This window comes from Cryphonectria parasitica (assembly GCF_011745365.1).
Source record: "Cryphonectria parasitica EP155 unplaced genomic scaffold M406scaffold_6, whole genome shotgun sequence".
Lineage (NCBI taxonomy): Eukaryota > Fungi > Ascomycota > Sordariomycetes > Diaporthales > Cryphonectriaceae > Cryphonectria > Cryphonectria parasitica.
The window spans coordinates 3285485-3298778 of NW_024468914.1; the positions used below are offsets into that span (position 1 = coordinate 3285485).

At 51.4% G+C, this 13294-nt stretch overlaps 5 protein-coding genes across 5 annotated transcripts; 2 read left to right on the forward strand and 3 right to left on the reverse strand.

Moving 5' to 3' along the window:
- Positions 1-1514: 1514 nt before the first annotated feature.
- M406DRAFT_357251 (uncharacterized protein) lies at positions 1515-2326 on the reverse strand. The gene is made up of 2 exons (XM_040923625.1): positions 1908-2326; positions 1515-1820 (listed from the first exon to the last, which is right to left on the reverse strand). Exons 1-2 carry the CDS (start codon positions 2113-2115, stop codon positions 1621-1623), a joined length of 408 nt encoding a protein of 135 aa, XP_040774815.1. The 5' UTR covers positions 2116-2326; the 3' UTR covers positions 1515-1620.
- Positions 2327-5004: 2678 nt separating this feature from the next.
- On the forward strand, positions 5005-5599 carry M406DRAFT_75088 (uncharacterized protein; the record flags this gene model as incomplete). Its single annotated transcript, XM_040925798.1, has 3 exons — positions 5005-5054; positions 5125-5353; positions 5507-5599. 3 exons carry the CDS (start codon positions 5005-5007, stop codon positions 5597-5599), a joined length of 372 nt encoding a protein of 123 aa, XP_040774816.1.
- Positions 5600-6477: 878 nt separating this feature from the next.
- Positions 6478-7948, forward strand: M406DRAFT_332303 (uncharacterized protein; the record flags this gene model as incomplete). Its single annotated transcript, XM_040920727.1, has 2 exons — positions 6478-6813; positions 7025-7948. 2 exons carry the CDS (start codon positions 6478-6480, stop codon positions 7946-7948), a joined length of 1260 nt encoding a protein of 419 aa, XP_040774817.1.
- Positions 7949-8267: 319 nt separating this feature from the next.
- Positions 8268-10709, reverse strand: M406DRAFT_279968 (uncharacterized protein). The gene is made up of 4 exons (XM_040918400.1): positions 10551-10709; positions 10223-10463; positions 9039-10116; positions 8268-8893 (listed from the first exon to the last, which is right to left on the reverse strand). The coding sequence occupies exons 1-4, from the start codon at positions 10629-10631 to the stop codon at positions 8389-8391; spliced, it is 1905 nt and encodes a 634-aa protein (XP_040774818.1). The 5' UTR covers positions 10632-10709; the 3' UTR covers positions 8268-8388.
- Positions 10710-11913: 1204 nt separating this feature from the next.
- M406DRAFT_51476 (family 28 glycoside hydrolase) lies at positions 11914-13047 on the reverse strand (the record flags this gene model as incomplete). The annotated part of the gene is made up of 1 exon (XM_040924442.1): positions 11914-13047. The coding sequence occupies one exon, from the start codon at positions 13045-13047 to the stop codon at positions 11914-11916; it is 1134 nt and encodes a 377-aa protein (XP_040774819.1).
- Positions 13048-13294: the final 247 nt, after the last annotated feature.

Genomic DNA, 13294 nt, shown 5'->3' on the forward strand with positions numbered 1-13294 from the left:
GGTAGGAATAGTAGATCCACCATCACCGTAGTGAAAACTCGCCCATCTCCGCCCTGAAAATTTTAATAGGTATCACCAAAACTACCAAGTACCTAGGCTGAAGAGTATTCAGACTCCACGAAGCCATGAGCCACGCCAGTGCAGGATTCAAAGAGAGTCCCATCGTGGCGCAGACTGAATTCTTCCATTGGGCGCCTCAAATGAGGGTATTCGTGTCATTCCTACAATCTCAGATCGAAAGCGGAGATACCGAATCTGTGTCCAGAATAATTTAGCCAGGTCGACCCATCCGGCGCGATTGAAGCCTGTAAGGTGCAAACCATTCCGAAGGGCGACCGACTCGACTAAACCGATCAGTGATCACTGTCAGGCCCGATGAAATCCGTGTTGTTGGCGGACTTGACTCATTGCGCCCTTGATAGAACGGTCTGCAATGAGGGATTAGCCGAGGAATGAAGCATGAATTCAAGGTCATCACTCCCTCTCTGAAAAGTTTAGGAAATACTGCCACTCACCCGTTATTCGACTGGGGACATTCTCATTGCCGTGCTCAGTTGACTCTTTGTAATACATCAAGGGCAGTGAATGCAGGTGGCCTGTGCCGAAGGTTCGTAGATGGGCCAAGGCCTTGCTTCAAACAAGAGTACTGGGACAGTGATCAGGACATTTCCAACTGAATAGCAGCATTCGGAGCATTTCACACAAAAAGAGTACATATTCTTTCAATACATCTCCACGCGCGCAACTCTTCAAGTATTTCCAGGTTAGGCAAAGCATCGAACACCAAAGGAGGCGACTTAGGGCCTTGGCAAAGAATGAACAGTGCCTTTTGGGTTTGAGACAACAATTGCAACGGCCCATCAGATGTCAGCCACTGCTACATGATTAGCACTCCGCCTCGATGCGGCAAGCCATAATATACAAGCTTGCGCCTCGGCAACCATTCGTGGGTCCAAGACAAGGCCACAGTTCCGAGACTTTGCTGCGGAAAATATACCAATCTCGATGGTGATAGAATCCAGAACCTGCATCCTCCCGCCGAGTACCACTTGAAACGACATCGGCGCAACCACCAAAGACTCTTGCCTAGAACCTGCATGATTGATACAGACCCCTCAGCTGGTTTGTACAAACCACAGCGCAATAGGGAGGCCAAGCCACTTTGTACCACAGTATGCACCATCCATTCAAGTATTCCTGTGTGACAATCAGTCATGCAAGTCCCGTGTAGATCTCCCGCCATCTAGAACAAGTCCCCAGACAAGACAGCCGTACAGCAGTCCACACAGCAATACTCTGCTTCACGGGGCGTGTGACCAGCGCTCTTGGCAGGCCCACTCCGCGGCTGTCAGTGAATAACCGCTAAAACTTCAAGCCGCATATAATTCTGTTGCCCGTGAGACACAGCCTTAAGAGTCCGATAGATGGGAGGGCCCATGACCTTCTCTACAATCATCGCAGTGCTGTGCCCGGATTTTCCGAACTCCTGAGGTCGACACTCCATTTATGCCGCTGTTGGTTCCATGGATGTATTTCATCTATCCTCATTGAAACTTGCTGTGTGATTTTAATGATAGGGATTCAGACAGGTCGAGAGTTTGTCCAAGGACCTCGGTTCCATCACAGAGACTGCTCTATTCCAGCCGCTTTTTCCTTTTCTCTCCACTTTTTCTCTGCCTCCTTCTCCTTCTCCTCCTTCTTGGCCTCCTCTTCCTTTTGCTTTTGCTTTTTCCTATTGTCCTCGGCCGCCTTATGTTGAGCCGTGAGTCGGACCCGTTCAGTCTCGGCTACCGCGCAAGCCTCTTTGGTACATAATGGGCCTGAAAAGGAAGAAAGAAAATAAATTGTCAGTCACTGGTTCAGCACCGCCACTGTGTAAGACAAACAGGGCTGAGGAATTTGCATGCCTGTGGATGCCCAGTTTGAGCAACATGTTCCCGGTGCACAAATGCTCGACACCCTCCACTCGCCGTTCCAGTCGTTGGTGTAGGTCTCGACGTAGCCGGGTGGTTTGCATCGGAAGTTGAAGGCGCCCAGCCACCAGGTCGGGTACGCCAAGGTAGACGCAGTCATGAAGCCCAGTATGAGCGTCAAGATTCGAAGATCCCACATCATTTTTGAACAGTGACTCGGCGCTGCTTGAGAGGAAGGGGGCGAGGGGGAATTGCGCGCAGGCTCCAAGTGCCGATCGGCCACGGTGTTTTGTGCTTCTCCTTTGCCGTGCTTTCCGAAACTTGAACAGCTGACTTGATTGGAGCACGGCAATGATAGGGATCCTGAGCCGTGGATTGCAGCACGCTGAAGGAGAAGAAGGATTGTTTTTGTCGGGGCCCGCCCGAGATATTATGAATTGGAAGATCAAAGATGGATGTTGCCTCAAATTAAAAATAAGAAAATCGAGAAAAGCAGGGTTGTCGGACGAAGTTGGGAGGCAAGCCTGATGCAATTGGAGCCCCTGACGAACGCCATCACGGACCCTGCTAGTGTTTCAAGAAAAATAGCCGACAACGTCAAAAAACGGTATTGGGGACGCGCAACCCTTTTCGGGTACGGCATGGTCATTGGAAGTAGAGTCTGATACGAGAGGTCCACCCTCCATGTGCCGCGTAGCCATATTGCCTATTAATATCTAGGCCACACCTCATGCTCCAGTTTTTAACGCCATGACATAAACTCCAGGCGGGCGCAAGCACTTGACACGTCAAAGGTTCTAATAATTACACTTTCAGCCTCTTCTTTCAGCTTGACAGTGTTCTTTAACCGTGTGTGGGTCAAAGGCACAGGCGATGACTTTAATTGGTTCTAGCGCATAATTTTCTATTGCAACACGTAAGATGCTGCGTCTCTTCGACCTGGGAGGATCAACAAGCACGTGATTATAATTTGAATCGTTGGCAACAAGTACCATCTCTGTGCAAATGCTGTTGACAAGAATTAATGTGGACCGACACCATGTTTTCCAAATCTCTCAGCGTTTTGGAAATGTGTGCGTGTGTGTGCGCGCGCACACACAAAGGAAGAGGAAGAGGAGAATGCGATGTTCAACACTCAAAAAAAAAACCAAAAACCCCCCGACTTGAAGCGGCAGCATACTTATTATCACCCATCTAGCACTAAAGAAGAGGCTCTTCATGCACTGGTCGAGATTTATACTAACAAATATAGTATCAATGAACGTTCATCTGGCTTGTGGTACGTATCATATAGTCCTCCGACCTGAAAACAAACTATGTTCAAGCTATGGTGGGAAGAGGCAATTTCCGTATATAGATACTCAAACTATCGAGAGAACAACGTTGAATACGAGAATAGGAAGGGTTCACTTTTTGTGGCGTTGCATGCTACCAGAGCAGACTGAATCACCCGCCGCAAAGTTGGCCGAGGCATCCAATCACGAAACAATCACACGTTGGGGAAAAGCAGAGGCTTGGACGAGCGAGCCACCCTCATTCAAAGGCGGAACTAAGGTAACGTGACCCAATTCGCAGTCTATCTGTATTGCAAGCTTGTAGCTTCCAGATTACGAAACATGTAGGTCTCAAACGCCACGACCAGCGCCGATAAATGGTCTGTTGATTCAAGTAACGTGTTTTCTGTAGACCGCATTCACGCAACTCATGGCTTGGCACACATAACAATATCTCCCTCGCAGCTAATGGAAAGTAAAATAAAATCAAGATCATTGATATGGTTCACAGTGTCTCGATACAAGTACAAATTCTCGGTTCCTGCATTCCACACAGTCTTGTCTCGTTGGTCGCTGAACAACTCTGTCACGCCAGGACCCCTCTTCCAAGGGCCGTTGAGGCAACCCCAGGCGTGCAAGCCACGCCGACTTAGTAGTCTGCTGGTCTACCAGGTCTACCTGTCCGAGCATTCCGTAGGATGTATTATGTGGCGCTGAAACGCTCTCACGTCAGCCGTGGTCTGCAGTGATTGGAATGCGGGAAACAGTAAATCGTACCGGTTGCTTGTCTCTGTCTCAGTTGAGAAAATAATTACCACGTGCGTGCTGTGGTGGTCGGTGCAAATCATACCAGAGGATCTCGTCCCCCGTCTCACTGTATTGTGATCTATTCGTACGGTGACCCTCCTAGCCAGACTTGCCCACCGCCTACAACATCGCTAGTTTGTGTACTAGAGAGCAGTAGACTGGCGGATTTCGAAGACATTTGGTTGTTGTCTCTACTGGCCATCCTTCTGCGCGAGGTGCGTGTGTTATTATTGGCTCATTAATAATGAATAGCTAATCATGTGCTTGGCAAGCCTCTCAGAAGGCAATTTCTGAATATTGGAGTGGCGGCCAGGCTGGACGTATTACTAGAACCTATGAAAATGGAGTGCTAGTGATGACAAAGAATGATTAAAATCACACGGATCACGCAGGAAGTCAGATTAAACAACGCCTCTCTACAGCCTTACGTGACTGATAGATGGTTCGCGCCACATGATTGGCCAGAGAGTTGTGATTTTTACTATCACATGTATTCCAGGACCGGTGTGCTGGGCTCTTACTTTCTTTGCGAAGTGGTAACAAACCTTGTGCGAGCGGCCGCAAGAGGCTTTCTGACGGTCAGATCCTCCTCCCTCCTAGGAACGTGACCAGAGGTGAGTTAGGATTAAGCTCTGGAGAACGTTACCTGAACAGGCGAAAGTGTTAGCTGAGAATGGCGTCGAGCTAATGAATTGAGTCGACTAGGTGACACCACCCCTTCTAAGTTGGCTTCGGTGTGCTGCGCTTGTCCACTGAAGGCTGTAAGACATCTGAACGAGGCAAGGGCATTTGGGTCCGATACCACCAATCCCACGCGATTTGCGACAAGATTGTGATCAATATATAAAGGACCTCGAGAGATCCCGTTTCGAGGAATACAACAGAGAGAAAAATCATCCCAAGCAACTCTCCGTTTCCAAACCATTACAGTCTTCCACTCACAAGCCTTTTAAACAACCAATCACCACCTTCGCCATACGGTAATTCACTACCTACACACTTTTATCAACATGATGTTCTCTCTCTCCACTCTCCTTACCGGCGTGATCGCCGCTGGCAGGTAAGCTATGCTAGCAACCCCTCCTCAGAACTTGATGATTCCAGAATTTTGCTAACGCCATCACTCATAGCGTGCTGGCCTCACCCATTGCTACTCCCGCCGCCGCCGCCGCCGCCGCCTCCACGTCCTGCGCAACGCCGGTGGCCACCGTTACGACACCTGCTCTGCACCTTGTCTGCCGCTTCGCCTGCGTCAAGCCCACAGCTACCTGCGCTCCGGGGCAGCCCACAGCCCCGGTTCCCAGCCCGCCGACGACATCTACCATTGCACCTGCCGGTGCCTGTACTGTTACGCTAGAGGTAAATTCAGCTCCCCCCCCCCCCCCCCCCAAATCAGACCTAAGAACTAGCCCCCACGTACCTCAATGGCACTGTTCTCTCTTTCCCACTCACTCACACTCTCTCTCTTTCATTTCATATGTCAAACGTCAACTGATCACGGTATTATCACAGGTGTTTTCAACTCCGGCCTGCAATAACTGCGCTACGTGCGTCAGCCCCGCCGCCACTCTCCAGGCGAGGGAGACACAACAGCCGTCCATCTGAGAGGGCAACTGGAATGGTACTCAGTACTTGTATGCGCACGAGAAAAGCTTAAAATGCTGGGAGGAGGGGGAAAAAAGGACAAGGTTTAATTGAACGAACGGCAACGAGTTGGTAATGTGAAAAAAGGAAGGGGGCTTGAAGATGGGGCGTTTTGGCATCTTTCCTGGAACGATAACATCATTATGGCACTTGTTACGAATGAAAAGCTTAGAGCTCACAGCTGAGGAATCTTAATGGAAAATGCATTCATCCAATTACTCGACCTGCCTGCTGTCTGCGTTCATGATGACACATTTATAAAATAGCACCAATCATGGTATTTCGTTTGGAATTATGAAAGGGTGAGGAAAGATGATGATACCCTCCTCAGCTACGTTTGAATTATGTCAGCATGCTTTCAGGTAGGTTTCATCCTAACACCCATGCCACTGGCCTGTTGTTGACCAATCTATCCTACCAGACCCCATTCTTAGCCACCCTTCTCTTGGAGCTCGTCAATAAGTAATCATCCATGTGAACTAGCAACATGAATTGATACGTATATACTTGGCCTTTCATGGCAACTTCACAGGTGGTTTGGCCCCTCTGCAACTTTCTCCCAGCGATAATCAGTGTTGAGTCCTATTGTTTGTCCATGATTGGCTGTAAGGCCAGTATTTTACTGCCGTGCAAACAAACACACCTTGAAATGCAATCCCTCTTTTCTTTTTCCCAGCCCCATTTTTCCTCGAGGCCACTCATCGCTCTATGCCTTTCTCCGTCTCCATCTTTACACACACATACACACACACACACACACACACACACACACACATCAAGTACCGATTTTTTACGCGTATTGCTCGCGCGATACTAATTACCGATAGAGGCATGTCAACATGGCTCAGGTGCCCCCTCCACGGCCCACAGATAACACGGATGATGACCTGATGCCCCAGCCCCTCCACGGCACGCATCATCATCCTCTTGACAGGGCCGTTGCCAACCTTACGAACACCATCACCAGTAGTACCGATGCCAACGACGACGATGGTGGTGACCTCAACACGGTGGACGCGACAGAACTCGATCAGCCAGCTCGTATTCCTGAAAGAGCGGGCAACCCTGGCCCTGTCGCGTCTTTTGAGTCTCTCCATGGTCTTTCCAAGCTCAGGGAGCGTTTTGGAATGAGCCCAACGAAGCGCCAGAGCCGTGTTCGAAAGCACTCGCCTTGGGTGGGTCACCCTTCTTTGAACGTCTCTCCTCTTGACCCCTCATCCTACCCCTTGCACAACACGCAAACAAATTCCTCTTTTCCCCTTCTCTCCTTTCGAGTTTGTTTGGCTGGGAGAACTATCAGATTTATGCACCTCTCCACGCCGTCTTCCACTCCTCAACTCACCACATCATCACCCTCTTTTTGCAATCATACTGAGTCCATTCCAGAGAACTTCCCCGCCCAGCTACTCACAACCATCTTCTCAACTTGAAAAGGAGCAGTCAAGCATGCCCTCCATGTCCGCAAAAAGCTCAAAACGTCCTCTGCCTCCCGGTCTGGCGTCCGGCAACGGCTCGCCCCTGAAGCGCCAGTATAGTTTACCGAACTTGACATCTGCCGACGACGAACCTCCCTTCATGATAGAGCCGCGCCCACCAGCGCCCACCAGGCGCTGGGCTAAAGGCAGCAGTACCACGCGTTCAACTTCATGCGCGTTCAGCACCGACAATGCACTTTCAAATGCTAGCAGCGACTTGGACAACCACATTGATTCAAGCCTATCCAGTGCCAGGGCAGATCGCCGCGTGGGAGAGCCAGATACCGAGCAGGATGAGCCAGATACCGAGCAGGATGACCTCCTGCAGCATTTCGAGCGAATCAAACACGAGGTATTCACTTTTAGCGCTGCCATGGAGTCACATCGAGTCTCTGGAGTGGAGCAACGTAACATGCTCTTGGCCCAGAATTCCCAGCTGAGGTCCTCTCTGGCCCATGCCGAGGAGAAGCTCCAGTCCGTCATGGAAGAAAGGGACCACAGCAGGGCCGAGAAAGAAGATGTCGAAAAGATATTGGTCGAGGTCCGAGGAAGAGAGAAGACCCTGGAGGCCGAGAGGAAGGACCTCATAAACGAGGTTTGCGCAGAAATTGAGGCACATCGTCAGACAAAGCGCCAACACATGGTCATACAGAGCAGCCTTGAGACCCGACTCGAGAACAGTACGAAGCTCTCTGAACGGTATCGACAGCAGCTCACTGAGAGACGGGAAGCCCTCGAGAAATCGGAGGAGCGCCAGCATGACTTGGAGAATCAAGTGGAGCAGATGGACCTCATGCTCAGAGAAGGATGCCGCATGATCCACGAGCTCATATAGGTCGAGGTCGTCTCTCTCTGGAGGACGGGCCTAACATTATGTGTGGGTGTAATTTGGCTGGAGTGTGTAATTATGTGACCAGACTGCGCCTGATGAGCACATTTCCTTTCCTTTTTCGTCAATCAAATTGGAATACCTGGCTGTTATGTATGCTCTCTAATGACATCTTCTCTGCCTTTGGTGGTGTCACGTTGTTCGATCGTTGGCGAGGTCCCCATTATCAATGACCCCTCGTGAGTGCTCAAATGCCACCTTTCATCCAGCTCATTCACATAACCCAGTGGGAATCAAGTCGAAATCCTTAAAACGCTGGTATAATCTCATTTAATTTTTGTTTTTTCTTTGATTCTTTTCCCAACCTCACTATACATCTATCGGACCCCCTCCACCTTTGTCGCCCGTCCAAACCAATGTGCGCTTGCAACAAACGCACCAGTCTATCAGTAAATGGTGCAATTATCCAGGTTCTGCTGAAAAAGATCCGAAGTCTCGACAAACAACGGCAAATACGTCTGCGTCGAAAAGTTCTCATTGATATAATACGACACATCCGACTCATCATACACCCCCGCGCCTGCAGTAGCATTCAGGTACGCCAGGATATCCGTCTCGATGTAGTCGATGAAAATCAAGTCAACCACGTCGGGAAGGCTGCCGTTAGTGGGGAACCCGCCGAGGGCCTGGAAGAAGTCTGGGTAGTCGTAGTAAGGGAGGGCGGTGTGGGCTGTGTCGTCGCCGTCGGTGCCGAAGGCGTCAGTGGTTACGTAGCCTTGGGTTAGGTCTATGGTAGTAGTCTGGCGGCGGGTGTGGCCTGCGTGGGTGTGGGCGTATTGGGCAATCTCGCGGGTTGCTAGAGGGGAGAGGAAGGGGTCGGTGCAGGTGTCGCGAGACTCCATGGTTACGCTTGTAGAGTCTCGCTTGTAGACGGTGCCGTATGTGTTGATACTAAAAGAGGGGTCAACTTAGTGCTCTTCATGTCTTTCTTTTTCCTCCAATTCTTTCTTCTTTCTTTAAAGACTAGTGGGTCTGGGTGTGTGCGAGGGAGTGGAAGAGTATATGAAGGAGAGACGAAGAAGAAAAAAAGACTCACTAGTCCAAAGCACCACTGGCAAGGGAATACGGAACATCAGGAATGTAAACAAAGATATCATCAAACGGCGAGACAATATAAGCATCATCCCAAAGAAAGGGACCCTTGTGAAGATCAAACCGCACCGAGCCAGTGTTGATAATGTTCACCCGTGCCTTGTCCGACCGCGTCTCATTCACCACGGCAGCGCTCAGAGCCTCGCTGAGCAGGCTGTAGATGCTGCCAGAGCTGTTGAACTCGGCACACGACTGGCACCACAGCTGAGGCGAGCAGCCCAGCTGGGCGGTGAGGTTGAGGGACAGCCTGTAGTCGTAGATCTGGTCCGTCGTGTTGATCCCGCGCTGTATCTCAAAGGCAGCTGGGTCGGCGGTGTAATTGGCGAGGCCGGTGGTGGTCTGCGAGCCGGAGGCGTGGTACTCGAACGTCAGGCGGTTCCAGTCGAGGTAGCGTCTTGCGTACGTCCAGGGCGAAGTCGAGGTGTTGGTTGCCTTGCGGGCTGGATGGGGCACACCCTCTGGTGCAGCGGTGCCGGTGTAGGCGCTGTTGTTGGCGGTGAAGCCAGACATGGACAGCCACCCCAGCGTTTCACAGTAGCGACCGCTCTCGAGGGCGGTGGTGGCCTCGTCGTAGACCTGGAAATCGCGGATGTGGCTGTGGCCGCCAAAGATCTGTACGGGGGTCGAGGGGTGCACGGCGCGGATGGCGTCGACGACGTACCCAAAAGTGCCTGTTGTGGTCTCCTTCTTGGCGGTGTTGTGGCCGATGAGGAGGAAGAGGTCGACGGGGCCCGGCGGGGAGGCGACCACGGATTGGAACCAGGTCTCGTTCACCATCGTCTCGGCAGGGATTACCTTGGTGACGTTGGTGTTGCCTGTGAAGTCGTACAGGATTCCCATGGCGAGGATGCGCAGGCCGTTCTCGGTGGTGAGGTACTTGTACTGATGGCCCAGGTAGGTGAACTCGTTGGTTGTGGTGTTGAGAACCTGGACGTTGGAGGTGAGATACCTGTCGCCCCAGACTTTGGAGAACGAGTCGTAGTCTTGGTATGCAATGTCGGCGTAGTAGAGCTCATGGTTTCCTACGCAAGTAATCAGTCTATGGATATAGAAGATGCTGAGAGGAGGAGGAGGAGGAGGAGGAGGAGGAGGGAAAGACAATGAGAAGAGTGACTTCAAGTTGCTCACCAATTGTCAAGAGGTCGTAGTCGAGCTTCTCGAACACGAGGTTGGACAGCTCGCCGTCGACGGTGGTGGCATCACTCAGGCCAGCGCCATCGTGCAAGTCTCCCGTGTCAACGACCAACAGGTCCACACCCAGTGCCTTGGCCTTGGCCCTCATGTGCGCCGTGAAGGACACAAAGTCGCCCCAGTCAGCACCATAGTTGGTCTCGGTCAAATGTCCCTCCAGCCAGCCGTGCGTGTCGGTCTTCAAGGATTCGTCAGTACTCTGTGTACATGTATACATCTCGTTGCGCAATTCGATGTTTCTGAGGCTTGGGTTTCTGATACTTACAGTGTGCAGGAAATTCAACTGTCCCCATTCCAGGGCACCCCGTGTCGGCCCATATGTGGCGTTGTATGCATCAGGCTGCATACGCTTCACGTGACGGACATGCTCGACGCGGTTGATGGGGCCAAAACAGCTATCGCATGCCTGTGCCTCGAGAAGGAGGCAGAGGCATGCGAGGACGGTGCCTGTGAGGCTGGCTGGTCCTCTCATCTTGGTCAATTCCGGCCGTGGGTGGACTCGCTGGGCTTGTGAGCAAGGTGAGGTGCTTGGGAAAGCCAGTGAGAGGACGAGGGCAGGAGATGAAGATCACTTCCACCGGAACATGGGACTCGATGATGCTTTGGCTTGGCCTTTTTATGTCCTACGTAAGATAGGCGGGCGATGGGCGGGCCTCGCCGGTCGATCTATTTAGTGGGGTAGTTTGTCCACTGCAGGAACAGCGTTGCATTTTGAGGGTCAAGTACTTGAGTACATTTTGGATAAATCCGAGAGGGTGGCATCCTCCCTTCGTAGATACTTATTTGTACATAAAGGTCGATCTACTTGGCACTTCAAGCTGAGAATAATTAGACATATGCGAGTAAGATATCGTTCACAGGTTGAAGAGGTCATAGATATATTTACGAACTCATTTCTTATCAATGGTTGCCCAAGTATTGCGGGCGTTGCTTTGTGTGTTTTTATTTCCATTCATGAGCGTGTATATCGGTTTCGAGGCCGTCATTCCAAGACCCTTTGAGGGTTGTCTAGACTCAAGTAATTCAGCACTGTAGCCAACGACTCTTGCCACACACGCGCTACTCTACAAAACCTAACACAGCGAGATCAAAAGTCTGGAATGAGACCTGGGAAAAGCGTTTCGGTAGCCCGGCCAGGCAAGCAAATGATAATACCCCGCCATCAAAATGGGCTCAACGGGCAAGATAAGCCACAAGCCAGTAAGAAACACACGTGGGCGATCCACTTGCCCAATCTGGCAGGTCTTCTCATATCACCTCTTCGTTCTCCGTCGACGCAGCTACGCCACAGTTGCAGCAGGTGGGTGTGTAAGTGAGAGTGAGTGGTTAAGCGTGGGGACGATGGAAGGTGTTTATTATGTAACATGAATCCACTGGGTGGGCTATGAAAACCCCAGCTTGAACTATGTACTAGTAATACATGTATAGCATCTACTATAATAGTCTGCTGCTCATGAGCTGACACATATCGTACAACTTCTTTTCAAGCGGCACACCACAAAGTTTACCCGCCAAAGGTCCTCTTGAACAAGACGAACGAGTCCCACTGTCTCCGTTCTATGCTTCAGCCGGATTTACTACTTACTTGTACTCATTCCTGGAGGGCGGCTCAACATCGACTTCACCGCTTAAGGGCAGGTGTCGGTAGGATAGTTGCAACTCTCATTCCCACCAGAAATGTCCACATTTGTAAAGGTAAAGTCGGAACAGCTCCCTTCGGCGCACAGGATATAATAGTCATATGCATCACTTAGCACCGTCCCGGTCACATCGTCAAACACGATATTGGTCACATTGACACCGTTGGTAGGGATACCCGTGGGCCCGCCGTTCAGATAGTCCTGCTGCACGTCCAGCCCGTAGATGCTGATGCCTGACATGCTGATGTTGCGGTACGTGACGTTGTTCACAGAGCCAGTGGTGCCGCTGTTCGTCTTGATGCGCACGCCGTTCTGGCTGTTGATCACGACGCTGTTCTCGAAGATGACGCCGTCCACCGTATTGTCGGACTTGCCACCGATCGACCCAATCGACAGGCCGTGTCCGCCGGAGCAGTACATATCACTGACGGTGATGTTGGTCCCCGAGGTGACGGCCACGCAGTCGTCCTGATTGTAGACCTGGATGTTGCTTAGGGTGACATCGCTCGAGGAGGAGATGTCGAACCCGTCGCTGTTGTGAGCTGCAGCCAGGCCGTCCGACAGGCTGTTGGGAGCGTCGCCGGCTGAGTTGTTGAGCACGAGGCCGGTGACAGTGAGGCCCGCATTCCCAGACATGTAGAAGAGGTGAGTCGGCCAGTTCTGAATGTACAGGTCCTGGATCACGCTGTTCTCCATGTCCTGGACCACGAAGAAGTGGTCTGGCTTGTCCGAGCCGCCGTTGGAGCCCTGCCCATCCCAGTAGGCGGCGCCATTGCCGTCGATAACATGGCCTGTTGCTCCGGTAATGGTGATGGAGGAGCCAGACACGGTGATGGGGTCAAAGTCCGCGTCGGGCGTGTAGCCGAAAGAGGTGGTCCCGCTGAAGGTCACCACCGTGTTGTCTTGCAGGCCAGTGAGGTCGAGCGCGGTATCGGCGGGGAAGGTGAGATTAGCAAGCTCGATAGCCGTGCAGGAGGCCACGGCCGAGGCGACCTCGTCGACTGATGTGACGACGCATGTTGTCGCTGCCGTCGAATCGGTCGAGGTTGGCTTTGATGTTTCTAGTGTGTTCGCCAACACCACAGCTGGAACAGCAGCGAGGGTGAATGCCCTGGTCTTCATTTTTAAGATCGTTGGAGGAATGACTGGATGAGGTATAATTATAACTGACAGAAGTGACAAGGCCTGACTGCTGTTAACCACTCCTCGCTGATGATGCTGAGAATATAAAATATGTTGAACAACGAGGTGTTGTTATATAAAGACAGACTGATAACTAAGCCATCGACAATCATAAATAGGCCCACTCCAACAGGTATTTCTCCGTCTCGGCACTTTTCCTACCACACTGGAAAACATGGGGTGTTGG

Excerpts from the sequence above, each read along its gene's own strand:
- M406DRAFT_357251 (XM_040923625.1), bottom strand. The coding sequence starts at position 2,115 with ATGATGTGGGATCTTCGAATCTTGACGCTCATACTGGGCTTCATGACT. Across the intron at positions 1,821-1,907 it reads CTCAAACTGGGCATCCACAG|GCCCATTATGTACCAAAGAG; the intron begins GCATGCAAATTC and ends CTTCCTTTTCAG.
- M406DRAFT_279968 (XM_040918400.1), bottom strand. The coding sequence starts at position 10,631 with ATGCAGCCTGATGCATACAACGCCACATATGGGCCGACACGGGGTGCC. Across the intron at positions 10,117-10,222 it reads CTACGACCTCTTGACAATTG|GAAACCATGAGCTCTACTAC; the intron begins GTGAGCAACTTG and ends TTACTTGCGTAG. Across the intron at positions 8,894-9,038 it reads GCCAGTGGTGCTTTGGACTA|TATCAACACATACGGCACCG; the intron begins GTGAGTCTTTTT and ends CCCCTCTTTTAG.